Source organism: Mobula hypostoma, chromosome 2, assembly GCF_963921235.1.
Source record: "Mobula hypostoma chromosome 2, sMobHyp1.1, whole genome shotgun sequence".
NCBI lineage: Eukaryota > Metazoa > Chordata > Chondrichthyes > Myliobatiformes > Myliobatidae > Mobula > Mobula hypostoma.
Genome location: NC_086098.1, coordinates 167,578,997 through 167,591,223, shown reverse-complemented (window position 1 = coordinate 167,591,223; position 12,227 = coordinate 167,578,997). Strand labels below are relative to the sequence as shown.

The 12,227-nt window shown below is 43.3% G+C and overlaps 1 protein-coding gene across 10 annotated transcripts in view; it reads right to left on the bottom strand.

Annotated features, from left to right (window-relative positions):
• Positions 1-12,227, bottom strand: part of LOC134342652 (syntaphilin-like) — a 62,258-nt gene that overhangs the window by 18,081 nt on the left and 31,950 nt on the right. For 6 of the 10 annotated variants that reach the window (XM_063041029.1, XM_063041037.1, XM_063041031.1 and 3 more), the window contains 2 exons: positions 8,859-8,984; positions 464-534 (listed from right to left, as the gene is read on the bottom strand). In XM_063041029.1, coding sequence (XP_062897099.1) covers positions 464-504 — 41 coding nt within the window. In that variant the 5' untranslated portion in view covers positions 505-534; positions 8,859-8,984. Of the gene's footprint in view, positions 1-463; positions 535-8,812; positions 8,985-9,769; positions 9,851-12,227 lie in introns of those variants that run through there. The other 4 variants (XM_063041038.1, XM_063041030.1, XM_063041034.1 and 1 more) reach the window with 3 other exon arrangements.

Genomic DNA, 12,227 nt, shown 5'->3' with positions numbered 1-12,227 from the left:
CAGAGGGTGGTGAATTGGTGGCATTTGTTACCACAGGCAGCTATGGAGGCCAGGTCATTGGGTGTATTTAAAGCAGAGCTTGATAGGTTCTTGATTGGACACAGCATCAAAGGCTATGGGGAGAAGGCTGGGGAGGGGGAAAAAAATCAGCCATGATTGAATGGCAGAGCAGACTCAATGGGCCAAATGATCTAATTCTGCTCTTATGTCTTATGGTCTAACCAGAGCTTTATAGAGCTGCAACATTACCTCGTGGTTTTTGAACTCAGTACCCCAATTAATGAAGGCCAGCACAACATACGCCTTCTTGACCACTCTATCAACTTGCTCGGCAACTTTGAGGGGTCTACAGACGTGGACCCCAAGATCCATCTGAACCTTCTTCACGATCTCCATCAGTCAACTGTGGATTGTCCACTTTACTGAGACCATTGCAATCAGTACCAGTTGTGGTCTTGCCTACCTCCGTGGTGCTGAAGGTCTTCTGCTTCCTGATCCTGACATGGGGGTCACTGTCGGGAACCACCAGGCAACCTGGAAAAGCAAGAGATCCACAGTGAAAGTCCTCCCTTGAGCCACAGCCAGTGGCCCCCCCCCCAGGGTTACCAGCCCTGGACATCTCTCAGCATCACCTGATCTCTTGCTTCTAATAGCCCCCTCTCTTTTCCTCCTCAATGGACAGCTGATATGTCACCTTCACAGTGCCTGATCTTCTCACAAAGTTCCAGGCAACAGTACATTAGCTGCTCCAAGAACCATTACAGCTTCATGTCGGGTGAAACTAGAACTAGAGGTCATTGGTTAGGGGTGAAAGGTGATATATTTAAGGGAACTTTCCTTACTCAGAGAGAGGTGAGAATGTGGAACGAGCTGCCAGTAGAAGTGATGGATGCGTGTTCGACTGCAACACTTAGCAGAAGTTTGGACAATTACACAGGGGTGTGGAGGGTTATGGTCCAGGTGCGGGTGGCTGGAACTAGGCAGAATAACAATTCAGCACAGAATAGGTGGACCAAAGGGCCTGTTTCTGTGCTGTAGTGCTTCATGGGGGATGGGTGAGTCCTGGTCTGGAAGTCCCACACACCTAAGGAAGGTGAACCATCTTCCATAGCTTCTTCTTTCCAGATGTAGTGACTGCTGCAAGAGCACTGTTAGGGTCGCCATGCAGGAGGTCACTCGCATATGGTCTCTCCTACACTACTGCCACAGCAATGCCTTCAGGTGGCATGCCTGTTCTTACTGAGTTTGCTATGGCATGGCGTGACCGAGTGTGTATAACTGGGCGGGCAGGCTGGGCTCATCAGCCTTGGTTGGCAGCCAGCCTATGAGAAGGACAACCCCAATTCCAAACTTGGCTAGATGGGACCCTTAGCCTTGCCAGGCAGTCTGTCTAAGAGAAGGAAAACTCTGATACTCAGCCTACAGCCTTGTGGTCGGTGCAATTGCCGCAGCTCGCTGTGCCACTGTGAAATGCCACCCCCCTCCCCCCGCCACCCCGGGCTAAAGGTGGAATTGGTCAGCGCACACTGATCCTCACTATAAACCTATGCAGTGCAGGTGGGAAGAAAAAAGTCATACAGCGATGAGAAGGGGTGCCTCTACAGTCACCAACGATCGTGCTGTCGCTCCTGAGGACTCTTCTTCCCTCCTGATCTTCGCAAGCAAAGAACCAGCCATCATCATCAGTGCTCTATGACTATGCTGGTTTTTTACCTTCAGTGTAGGCGAAACCAGAACAGATAGATTAGGGATATTTAAGAGAGTCTTCCTTTAAATGCTGCTGAAACCTTTGGATCGAAGCTTTGTACAGCTATATCCGGGAGAAAAGATGTTGAAAAGATTTATAAAGATTTGACAGGACTGTGAGCTTCAACTGAATGCAAAGACTACATTGCCTGGGACTGTTTGGACTGTTTTGTTTCAATCAGTGGGATGTTTAATCAAGATGTAGAAAACCCTTCATTAGTCAGGGGATTGAGTTCAAGAGTTCAATGTTGCAGCTCTATAAATCTCTGGTTAGACCACACAGAATATTATGTTTAATTCTGGTTGCTTCATTATAGGAAGGATGTGGAAACTTCATAGATGATAGAGGGGATATTTACCAGTACACTACCTGGATTGGAGAGCATGTTTTATGAAAATAGGTTGAGCAAGCAAGGGCTTTTCTCTTCCGAGTGAAGGAGGATGAGGTGTGACTTGATATTGGAGTACATAGATACAGTAGAGTGGGCAGCCAGAGTCATTTTCGCACAGCAGCAATGGCTCATACCAGAGTGGAAGAAAGCTCAGAGGAGATGTCAGAGGCAAGAGCTTTTTTAACACAGAGGATGATGGGTGCGTGGAACGCCCTGCCAGGGATGATGGAATAAGCAAATACATTGGGGACTTTTATCAAAGATAGGCTATTGAATGGTAGCAAACTGGGGGCTCTGTAGGAGGGAAAGGATAGATTAACCCTAGAATAGTTTATCGAGTTGGCACAACATTTGGGTCGAAAGACCTGTACTGTGCTGTACTGTTCTATGTTCTAAAACTGAGAGGCCAAAACAAGATGAATAGGAGGACCCAGTATCCCTAGCAGAGAGGATAATAATTGGGGCAGAGATCAAATGTGATTAACAAAAGTTTTTGAGGATTGCAATGGGAGCATCTGCAGATGACTGCCGTAATTAGAAGCCAAAATCCTCAATACATTAAAAGAGTACCTGGGTATGCATTTGATGTTCCCTCATCTACATAACAAAGGGGAGATGGAAACAATAATTAGATTACACAGCTTCTCTTGTCTTATTGCACAAGAGATTCTGCAGATGGTGGAAATCCAGAGTCAATGTTTCAGGCCTAGTGCCTTCAGCAGGACCCCTTCGGGGATGGTGGGAGAGGCAGATACATTAGGATCATTTAGATAGGATCATGGATGAAAGAAAATGGAGGGCTATAGGTGGTGAAAGAGGAAGGAATTATATTAATCATGAATTAGGTTTACATATTGTACATTGGCTTCAGGAATTCTGTTGAAGGGTCTTGACTGAAACACTTGACTCTTTGTTCCATTCCCTAGATGTTGCATAACCTGTTGAGTTCCTCCAGAACTTTGCGTGTAGTTTCAATAGTTCAGCAGGTCCCGATTTATTGTCCACTTTCGGTTCAGGTACCTTGGAATATATCGCTGTGTTTAAGACATTAATACTGTTCCAGTTCTCGGCCTGAAATGTCAACTGTTTGTTCATTTCCATAGATGATGCCTGGCCTACCGTGTTCCTCCAGCATTTTGTGTGTGTTGCTTTGGATTTCCAACATCTGCAAACTTTCTCCTGTTTAACACTGTTTCGTTTGGCGGTATTCATGACAAACAAACTTGAACTATTACGCCTGTATTGACAAAACTTTGATGCTGTGCTGTTCTGAACTGAACTGACTGCAATCACTACATTTTATATACTTAGAGACACAGCACGGTAACAGGCCTTTTGGCCCAACGGACCCATGCTATCCAATTACACCTATGCAACCAATCAACCTACTAACCTATGCATCTTTAGAATGTGGGAGGAAACCGGAGCACCCGGAGGAAACCCACGTGATCACGGGGAGAATGTATAATAAACTCCTTACAGAGTCGGGCCGCTGGCAGTGTCACAGCGTTATACTAACTGCTACACTAGCATGCCTCCACTGCCCCCGCCAAGTATAGTTTAAGTGCAATACCAATCAAAAACAAATTTCGCAACATGTGACAGTGATATTAAACCTGATTCTGAAACAGAACACACTCCTTAAGAATTCCAAGCGTCTTCGCCTGTCAGTGTGATTGGCAGATGATAGATACTAAACTGCTAACACAGTATCTTGTTGTTTCCAGCGTAACGGTAATGCTCAATCATTCAAGACAGGTCACTCGAATAGCAGCATGGAATTCTTTCACTGATAAATCATTTCTACCTCCTTTTGGTCATGTTGGGTTAAACTGTTAGCTTCATAACTACATTTCTCCAGAATAGCAAACATGGTGCTATTCAGTAAAGTCAATTCAGAATCTTCACTTCTTCTGTCCACTTTACATTGAGTCCCGTCAACTCCACCATGGACCATTCGTCCCAAGCCCCACTGCGAATGAGGAAGGTTGAGCATGGGGCCAGCAACCCCATCCAGCAAAAGCCCTGTGCTACGGTAACACCAACAGAAGCTCCAAAGACCTCATCCCTGAGGGAGGAAGGATACACCAAGAAGATGGGCTACACCAGAGTACAACATGAAAGACTGGCCCAGGACAGGGGACCCTGACGAGGTAACGTCAGGGATGAAAGGCCATCTGCAGCCTCAGAATTCAAGGAGGACCCCTTAGAACAAAGATGAGGAAGGATTTCTTCATGCAGCTTGATGAATCTGTGGAATTCATTGCCACAGACAGCTGTAAAGGTCAAGTTATTGGATATATTTAAAGTAGAGGTTGATAGGTTCTTGATTAGTCAGGGTGTCAAAGGTTACGGGGACAGGGAAGCAGAATGGGTTTGAGATGGAAAATAAATCGGCCATGATTGAATGGTAGAGCAGACTTGATGGGCCAAATAGCCTAATTCTGCTCCTATGTCTTACGGCCTACTGAAGAATGAAGGCAAGCAATACAGGACGGTAAGCCTGAAATCCATGGAAAGTACCATAGAAATTATCGATCAGAAGTCACACAGTTTAGTATGGCAATGGCTCTGCCTATCACAAGGTCAGTATCCCATCCCCTCTACCTGTCTACACTTCTCAATACTTCAGGAAAGCAGCCAACTCAGTCAAAGACCCCACCCATCCCGGCCATTCTCTCTTCTCCCCCGACCCCCCACCACCCCACCCCCCACCATCAAGCAGAAGATACAAAAGCCTGAAAGCACGTACCACCAGGCTCAAGGACAGCTTCTACCCCACTGTTATCCAACTCTTGAACATGTATCTTGTGTGATACAGAACTCTTGATCTCTCAGTCTACCTCATGGTGGCCCTTGCACTTTACTCGCCTACCTGCACTGCACTTCCTCTGTAACAGTAACACCATACTTCGCATTCTGTTCTTATTTTTACTTTTGTACAATCACAATATACCTATGTTTGAAATGATCTGTCTCGATTGCATGCAAGCAAAAATTTTCACAGTATCTCAGTACACATGTGATAATAATAAACCGATTACTGTCCATGGGGCATTTATTTAGAGACACAGCATGGAACAGGCCTTTCTGGCCCAACGAGCCGCACCACCCAGCAGCCCACTGTCTTTTCTTTCTTTTTCAATCTCTTTATTAATTTTAGAATATATAAACAAAACATAGCAATGATACAAATAATTAGGAGATAAATTGTTACACTTACAAACAGTAATTGTAAAGTCCAATATTGAAATTTGACAAAGCTCCCAATCATGTAAAACTAACAACGGATAAAACAGATCAAAAAAAAACTAAAAAAAAACATGAAAAAGGAAAAAAAAACCAAAACCAAAAAGAAAACCCCAACCCAAAAGAAAGACAAAATTAATCAACTAAACTAAAAGACTTGGGCAAATCTAAGAACTTAAAAATGAAAAAGAAGAAAACCTCAGTGCCAACGACTCCATTCCCCTCCAACAACAATACAGAGAAATAGAATAGGTTTGGAAATAAAGATATTACATTAAGTGAAAATGCTGAATGAATGGCCTCCAAGCTTTTTCAAACTTGATGGAAGGGTCATAAACTGCACTTCTAATTTTCTCCAAATTCAAACACAGCATAGTTTGTGAAAACCAATGAAATACCTTAGGAGGGTTAATCTCTTTCCAATTCAACAAAATGGACCTTCTAGCCATTAAAGTAAGAAATGCAATCATCCTTTGTGATGAAGAGGTTAAATTATTTAAATCTATCATTGGTAGTCCAAAAATAGCAGTAATTGGATGCGGTTGTAAGTCTATATTTAAAACCGTTGAAATAATATCAAAAATATCTTTCCAATATTTCTGCAACAGGGGACATGACCAAAACATGTGGGTTAGAGAAGCTATCTCGGAATGACATCTGTCACATATTGGATTAATATAAGAATAATAACGAGATAGTTTATCTTTGGATATATGAGCCCTGTGCACTGCTTTAAACTGTATCAACACATGTTTAGCACATATAGAGGATAAATTCAACAACTGAAGAATTTTTTCCCATTTTTCAGTCGGTATAGTAATCTCAAATTCTCTTTCCCAGTCAGCTTTAATTTTATTAGAAGCATCAGGACATAGATTCATAATTATATTATATATAATTGCTACAACACTTTTCTGAGAGAGATTTAAATCTAAAATTTTTTCCAAAATATCCGTTGGATATGGACGTGGGAAATTAGGGGAAACAGTAATTAAAAAGTTCCTAATCTGTAAATATCTGAAAAAATGAGATCTGGGTAAGTTATATTTATTAGAAAGTTGATCAAAAGACATAAAACAATTATCCATAAATAAATCGCGAAAAGATATTATACCTTTAATTTTCCAATCAGAGTAGGCTTGATCCATCGTGGAAGGTTGAAAAAGAAAGTTTGACAAGATAGGGCTTGCTAGGATAAATTGATTAAACCCAAAAAATCTTCGAAATTGAAACCATATACGTAAAGTATGCTTAACTATTGGGTTACCCACTGTCTTAACCCTAGCCCAGTCACAGGACAATTTACAATGACCCAATTAACCTGCTGACCGGTACGTCTTTGGAAAGTGGGAGGAAACCAGAGAACCTGGAGGAAACCCATGCAATCACAGAGAGGTTGTACAGATGGCTTTGGAAATGAACTCTGAACTCTGCCCTGAGCAGTAACAACACTGCACTAACTGCTACACCACTGTAGCACACACCCCATGAACGGGCAATCAATGGTGGCCCCACTGACAGCATCACCTACCTACAGGATAGATGTCAATAAGATTGAAAAAGTTCTGAGAAAATTTACAAGTGTAACGCCCTGGTTCACATGGTTCATATTTTTTCTCTGTTATGCTTTTATCTCTGTTATGCTTTTTCTATGGTTCAGGGGAGGTTTCTCTGGTGAGGGACACTAAGGTTGGGCTTGGGGCTTTTGATGGTGGAGAAGACAGAAGGGGTCGGAGGAGTCAACCTGGAGTGGAGCCAGGATTCGATGAAGCCCGGGGAGATTGAAGGAGGATCGGCGAAGAGGAAACTGTGAGCTCCAACTTGTGCACATTAGACTGTTTCATTTAAAATGGGCCCTTTTCATTGTTTGATTTTTCTTTACTAACCCTTTAGTCAAATTAAGAATTACAAAGCTAAAGCATTTAATTGTATGCAGTGTGCTGTCTGTTATTTCGCGGTACTGATTTGTAACAGAGTAACAAATCACACAGCATCCACACAAACGGGGATTTGAGGGGCTTGCACTTCAATCTCCCATGTTTGGCGGGGCTGGAGGGTGTCTTCCCCAGACTTACTCAGCCAACCGAACCGGAGCGTCACACAAGGATGTTGCTAGGACTTGAGTTATGGGGAAAGGCTGAATAGGTTGGAACCTAGAAAGTAGAAGGTTGAGGGGAGATTTGATAGAGGTATACAACATTATGAGGGGAATAGATAGTGTAAATGCAAGCTGGCTTTTTCCACTGAGGTTGGGCAGGACTAGAATTAGATGTCATTGGTTAAGGGTGAAAGATGAAATGTTTAAGGAGACCCTGATGGGGAACCTCTTCACTCAGAGGGTGGTGCGAGTGTTGAATGATCTGCCAGCGTAAGTGGTGGATGTGGGTTCGATTTCAACATTTAAGAGAACTTTGGATAGGCACATGGATGGGAGAGGTATGGAGGGCAAGGTTCCAGGTGTACGTCGATAGGACTAGGCAAATTAACAGCTTGGCACAGATTAGATGGGCCAAACAATCTGCTTCTGTGCTGTAGTGCTCTGCCTGGAAGAACAAATGAAGGCAGAACGATAACATAGTGATTAGTGTAATGCTACTACAGAGCCAGTGACATGGGTTCAATTCCTGCCGCTGATTAAGTTCAATGTCGTAATGGTGGGCGGGGTGGGGGGGGGGTAGTCCTGTAGAAAGATCCTGCAAAAAGTGTTCTATCAGTGACCAGGTATCTATTCATATGCACACAAATTGTTGCTGGGGTTCTCAGCAAGACAGGCAGCATCTGTGGAATCTGATGGTTCATAAGACCATAAGGTATAGGAGCAGAAGTAGGCCATTTGGCCCATCGAGTCTGTTCCACCATTCAGCTGACGTACCCCTCGCCACTGAGGTTCTGTTACAGCTAGTGACACCTGTTGGTATCTGACAAGACATTCAAAGTACTGTAAACCTTCCCCATTTGGGTGCATCAGTTTAAGGCTACTAAGGGCAGCACAGTAGTGTGGGGGTGAGCGTAACGCTTTACAGTGCCAGCTGTAAGATCGAGCATCAATTCCTGCCGCTGTCCGTAAGGAGTTTGTACGTTCTCCACATCACTTTGAGGGTTGTCTCCAGGTGCTTCAGTTTCCTCCTACAGTCCAAAGACGTACAGATCAGTAGGTTAATATGGGTGTGATTGGGGGGCACGGAGTCGCTTGGGCCAGAAGGTCCTGTTACTGTGTTGTATCTCTAAATAAACAATGGAAGTAGTTTCAATAGTTATTGTCAAAGTAGAATTAGATAAATACTTAAAAAGGAACAATCTAAGGTTTTGTGGGAAAAGAACGGGGCAAATCAGATCTTATCAAGGAACTATCACAGGATCAATAGGCTGACTAGTTTCTTTCAGTGACGTTTGATTATAAAAGAAGAAACTACACCTGGACAAACCTGTTAACCATTTACTGGGGAATGGTGAAGCATTAACTCATCGTACCAAGGCTTGTGTTTTTCTTCAGATTTCAGTCCCTCATCCTGGGCTGGCACAGACAATCCATTGCCCTCATGATCTTCAGTCACCGTGTTCGGTCTGGAATTCGATCCAGGGACACCGATGTCTCTCCTGTAAAGGAAGTACAGCCGCAGCATCTCAGAAAGTTGGCTGGCACTTCGCATTACAAAGGCATCAGGGTGAGAGGGCGCAGGAAGACTCCAGTCTGCGGACTGCAGCTGGTGAGACTCAGACAGCCGTCACCTGCCACCAGCCCTGCGGTGTTCAGGTTTATCACCATTCAACCGTACGCACGTATACAGCTAAACAGAACATCGTTCCCCTGAGGCCAAGGTGTACATATGGTTACACACAGCACAAATAGTTACAATACAGCACATACAGTCACAAAATAATATCAGCACAAGTCTATGTGTGGCATGACCTGGAGAGTTACAGGTTGACATAAAGTGTGAGGTACATGATTATGTGAGACAGTATAATGTCACTGACACTATCATAATAAAACAAGCAGTTGTATAAATATGTAAAACAGCAGCAATAAAAGATGTAAAGTGACCAGTGCAGGATGAGAGTGTGTCTGTGAGTTGAAGAGTGGAGGGATGGGAGTGACAGGGGTCGGCAGGGTATTCAGACAGGGTGTATGTGTTCGATGGGTGGCCATTGGCTAGACGTTCAGAATAATTGCTAGTACAACCCATCAGGCCAATGTGACTGGAGCCAGATAAAGCGAATATTGTCACACATGAATGAAGCTTTGGTCTTTGTCAACCGCACTTTTGGTTTGCAGTTTCAGGGATGGCTTTTGTGGAATACAGCCAGAAACCAGAGAGAAAAGCAGTACAGTTTGTGATGATTAGTCAGTAGTGCCACAGAGCAATTATCCTATTTAATACCCTGATAGTTGACCTTCATCGCTCCACACACACGGCTTCAGAGATTCCGCACGGAGGAGTGACGGGGCAAGTGGAACAAGTCTGGGACAGAGAAGAAACATAAACATAAGGGTGGACACAGTAATGCAATGGCTGCATAATGCTTTACAATGCTAGCTGTAAGATCTGGGTTGAATTCCTCTCACTGTCTGTAAAGAGTTTGTACTTTTTCCCCTGTGACCATGTGGGTTTCCTCTGGGTTTTCTCCCCTATTTGAAAGACGTACAGGTTAGGGTTCGTAAATGCTATGTTGGTTTTGGAAACATGGCGACACTAGCGGGCCAATCCTCGCTGCTTTGATTTCATGTAAACAGTATATTTCACTGTATGTTTCAAAACACATGTAATAAATAAAGCCAATCTTTAAAGATGTTGAGAGCTGCTGACAATCTGGGGATGATTTTATACTGAGGGAAGATCCGGAACAATGCATCACTGTTCAAATATAAATGGCAGCTCATTTAAGATGGAAATAAGACATTTATTTTCCTCTCTTTGGGAGCAGATCTTCAAAAAACTTTTAGAAGCAGAGTCTGAGGCTACTTATAAAGCAGTGGTTTGCAGGCAGGAAAGGGGTTTACAAGTACATGGGACTAAAAATTTGAATTTATAATCTAACTATCGAATGACAAAGCAGTTTGAAGGCCAAGGAGCATTCCTGCTTCTAATTCAGACATTCATAGAACATTGCCCATCAGTGCTGAACATAATGTTACATGTCAACTTTTTTTTATTAACCGTAAGCATCATTTAAGTGCACCTGGACGAGGTGGGGGAGGGGAGGATGACATTATTATAACAAATACGTGGAAGCTTTTTCTATTTGATTCGAGAGGTTTCTGGAAAAATTCGTCAGTTAACGGTAAGCTACCAGCGAGGGAGTGAATTGAGTTGAGTGAGTTGAAGAGTTCACTACAGCAGTGGGCGGTCCCAATATTTCTCCGTGTCGGAAGATTGTGATAATTTGTGGCACACAGTGCATATTGGATACATGACTGTCACTTTGTACGATCTATACTCGGATTTCTGGAGTATTCTGTGGTGACCACTTTTTGTTAACTTATACATGCATTCGAGTGTGTTACATGGTGATCACTTCTGTTAAGGAATATTCCGTGACTGTCACCTTGTGATATCCCTATGTGGATTTTAGGACTGAGGCGTCACTTTGTTATCCCTGCTTGGACTCTAGTATTTAAGTGACGACCACTCAACTTCTGGAATCTTCTGTGACTGTCACCCTTGTGTCATCATAATGTGGATTTATGAACCCTACCTCACAGACACCTGTACCTGTTCCCATGGATTTCAGAACTTTCTGGATTGCCATCCTAGGACTATGTTTAAATTGTCTATATTTGGGTTGAGTAAGACTTGGGAAGAACTGCTTCCAGACCTCCACAGTTTGTGAGCTAAGATGCATTGCACCGTTAATTTTTGGTTAGGAGTAATTGTTTTTAATTGACTATTAAATTGACAATATAGTTGTTTAACATTAAAAATCTGTGTCTGTGGTTTATTGCAGCTGGCACGTAACAATTAGCTTGACGTGTCACACGTACATCGAAACGTATAATGAAATACATCGGCTACGTCAACAACCGACACCGTCTGAGGATTGTGCTAGAGACAGACCACAAGTGGCGCCAGCATAGACTCAGTGGCCCTTTTATTAGATGCCTCCCGTACCTAATAAGGTCGCCACGAAGTGTATGTTCATGGCCCTCTGCTGCTGCAGCCCGTCCACTTCAAGGTCCGACATGTTGTGCGTTCAAAGATACTCTGCTGCTCACCACTGCTGTAATGCGTGGTTATTTGAGTTAGTCACTTTCCTGTCAGCTTGAACTGGTCTGTCCATTTTCCTCTGACATTTCTCATTAACAAGGCATTTTTGCCCACAGAACTGCCACTCCACTGGATGTTTTTTTGTTTTTCTCATCATTCTCTGTAAATTCTAGTGGCTGCTGTGTGTGAAAATCCCAGGAGATCAGCAGTTTTTGAAATACTTAAGTCACCCCGTCTGGCACCAACAATCATTCCTCAGTCAAAGTCATTTAGATCTTGTGTCTTCCCCATTCTGATGTTTGGTCTGAACAACAACTGAACCTCTTGACCATGTCTGCATGCTTTTATGCATTGAGTTGCTGCCACATGATTGGCAGATTAGATATTTGTATTAACCCGCAGGCGTGCAGGTATACCTAATAAAGTGGCCACTGAGTGTACTTCTCTGTCACTTTAGCATGGTCATCGTCATAGAGTTTTACAGTTCTGTGGGTGTTTTCTTACTCCAAACACCTGGGCCTTTCACCATGTCAACAGTTGGTGTCACTGGGGATGTTTTCACTGGGTGTTCATTTCTAGCTCTTTTGGCAAGAAGACATGTAGTCCTCTGGATGTGACAGAAAAAGAAGGACTT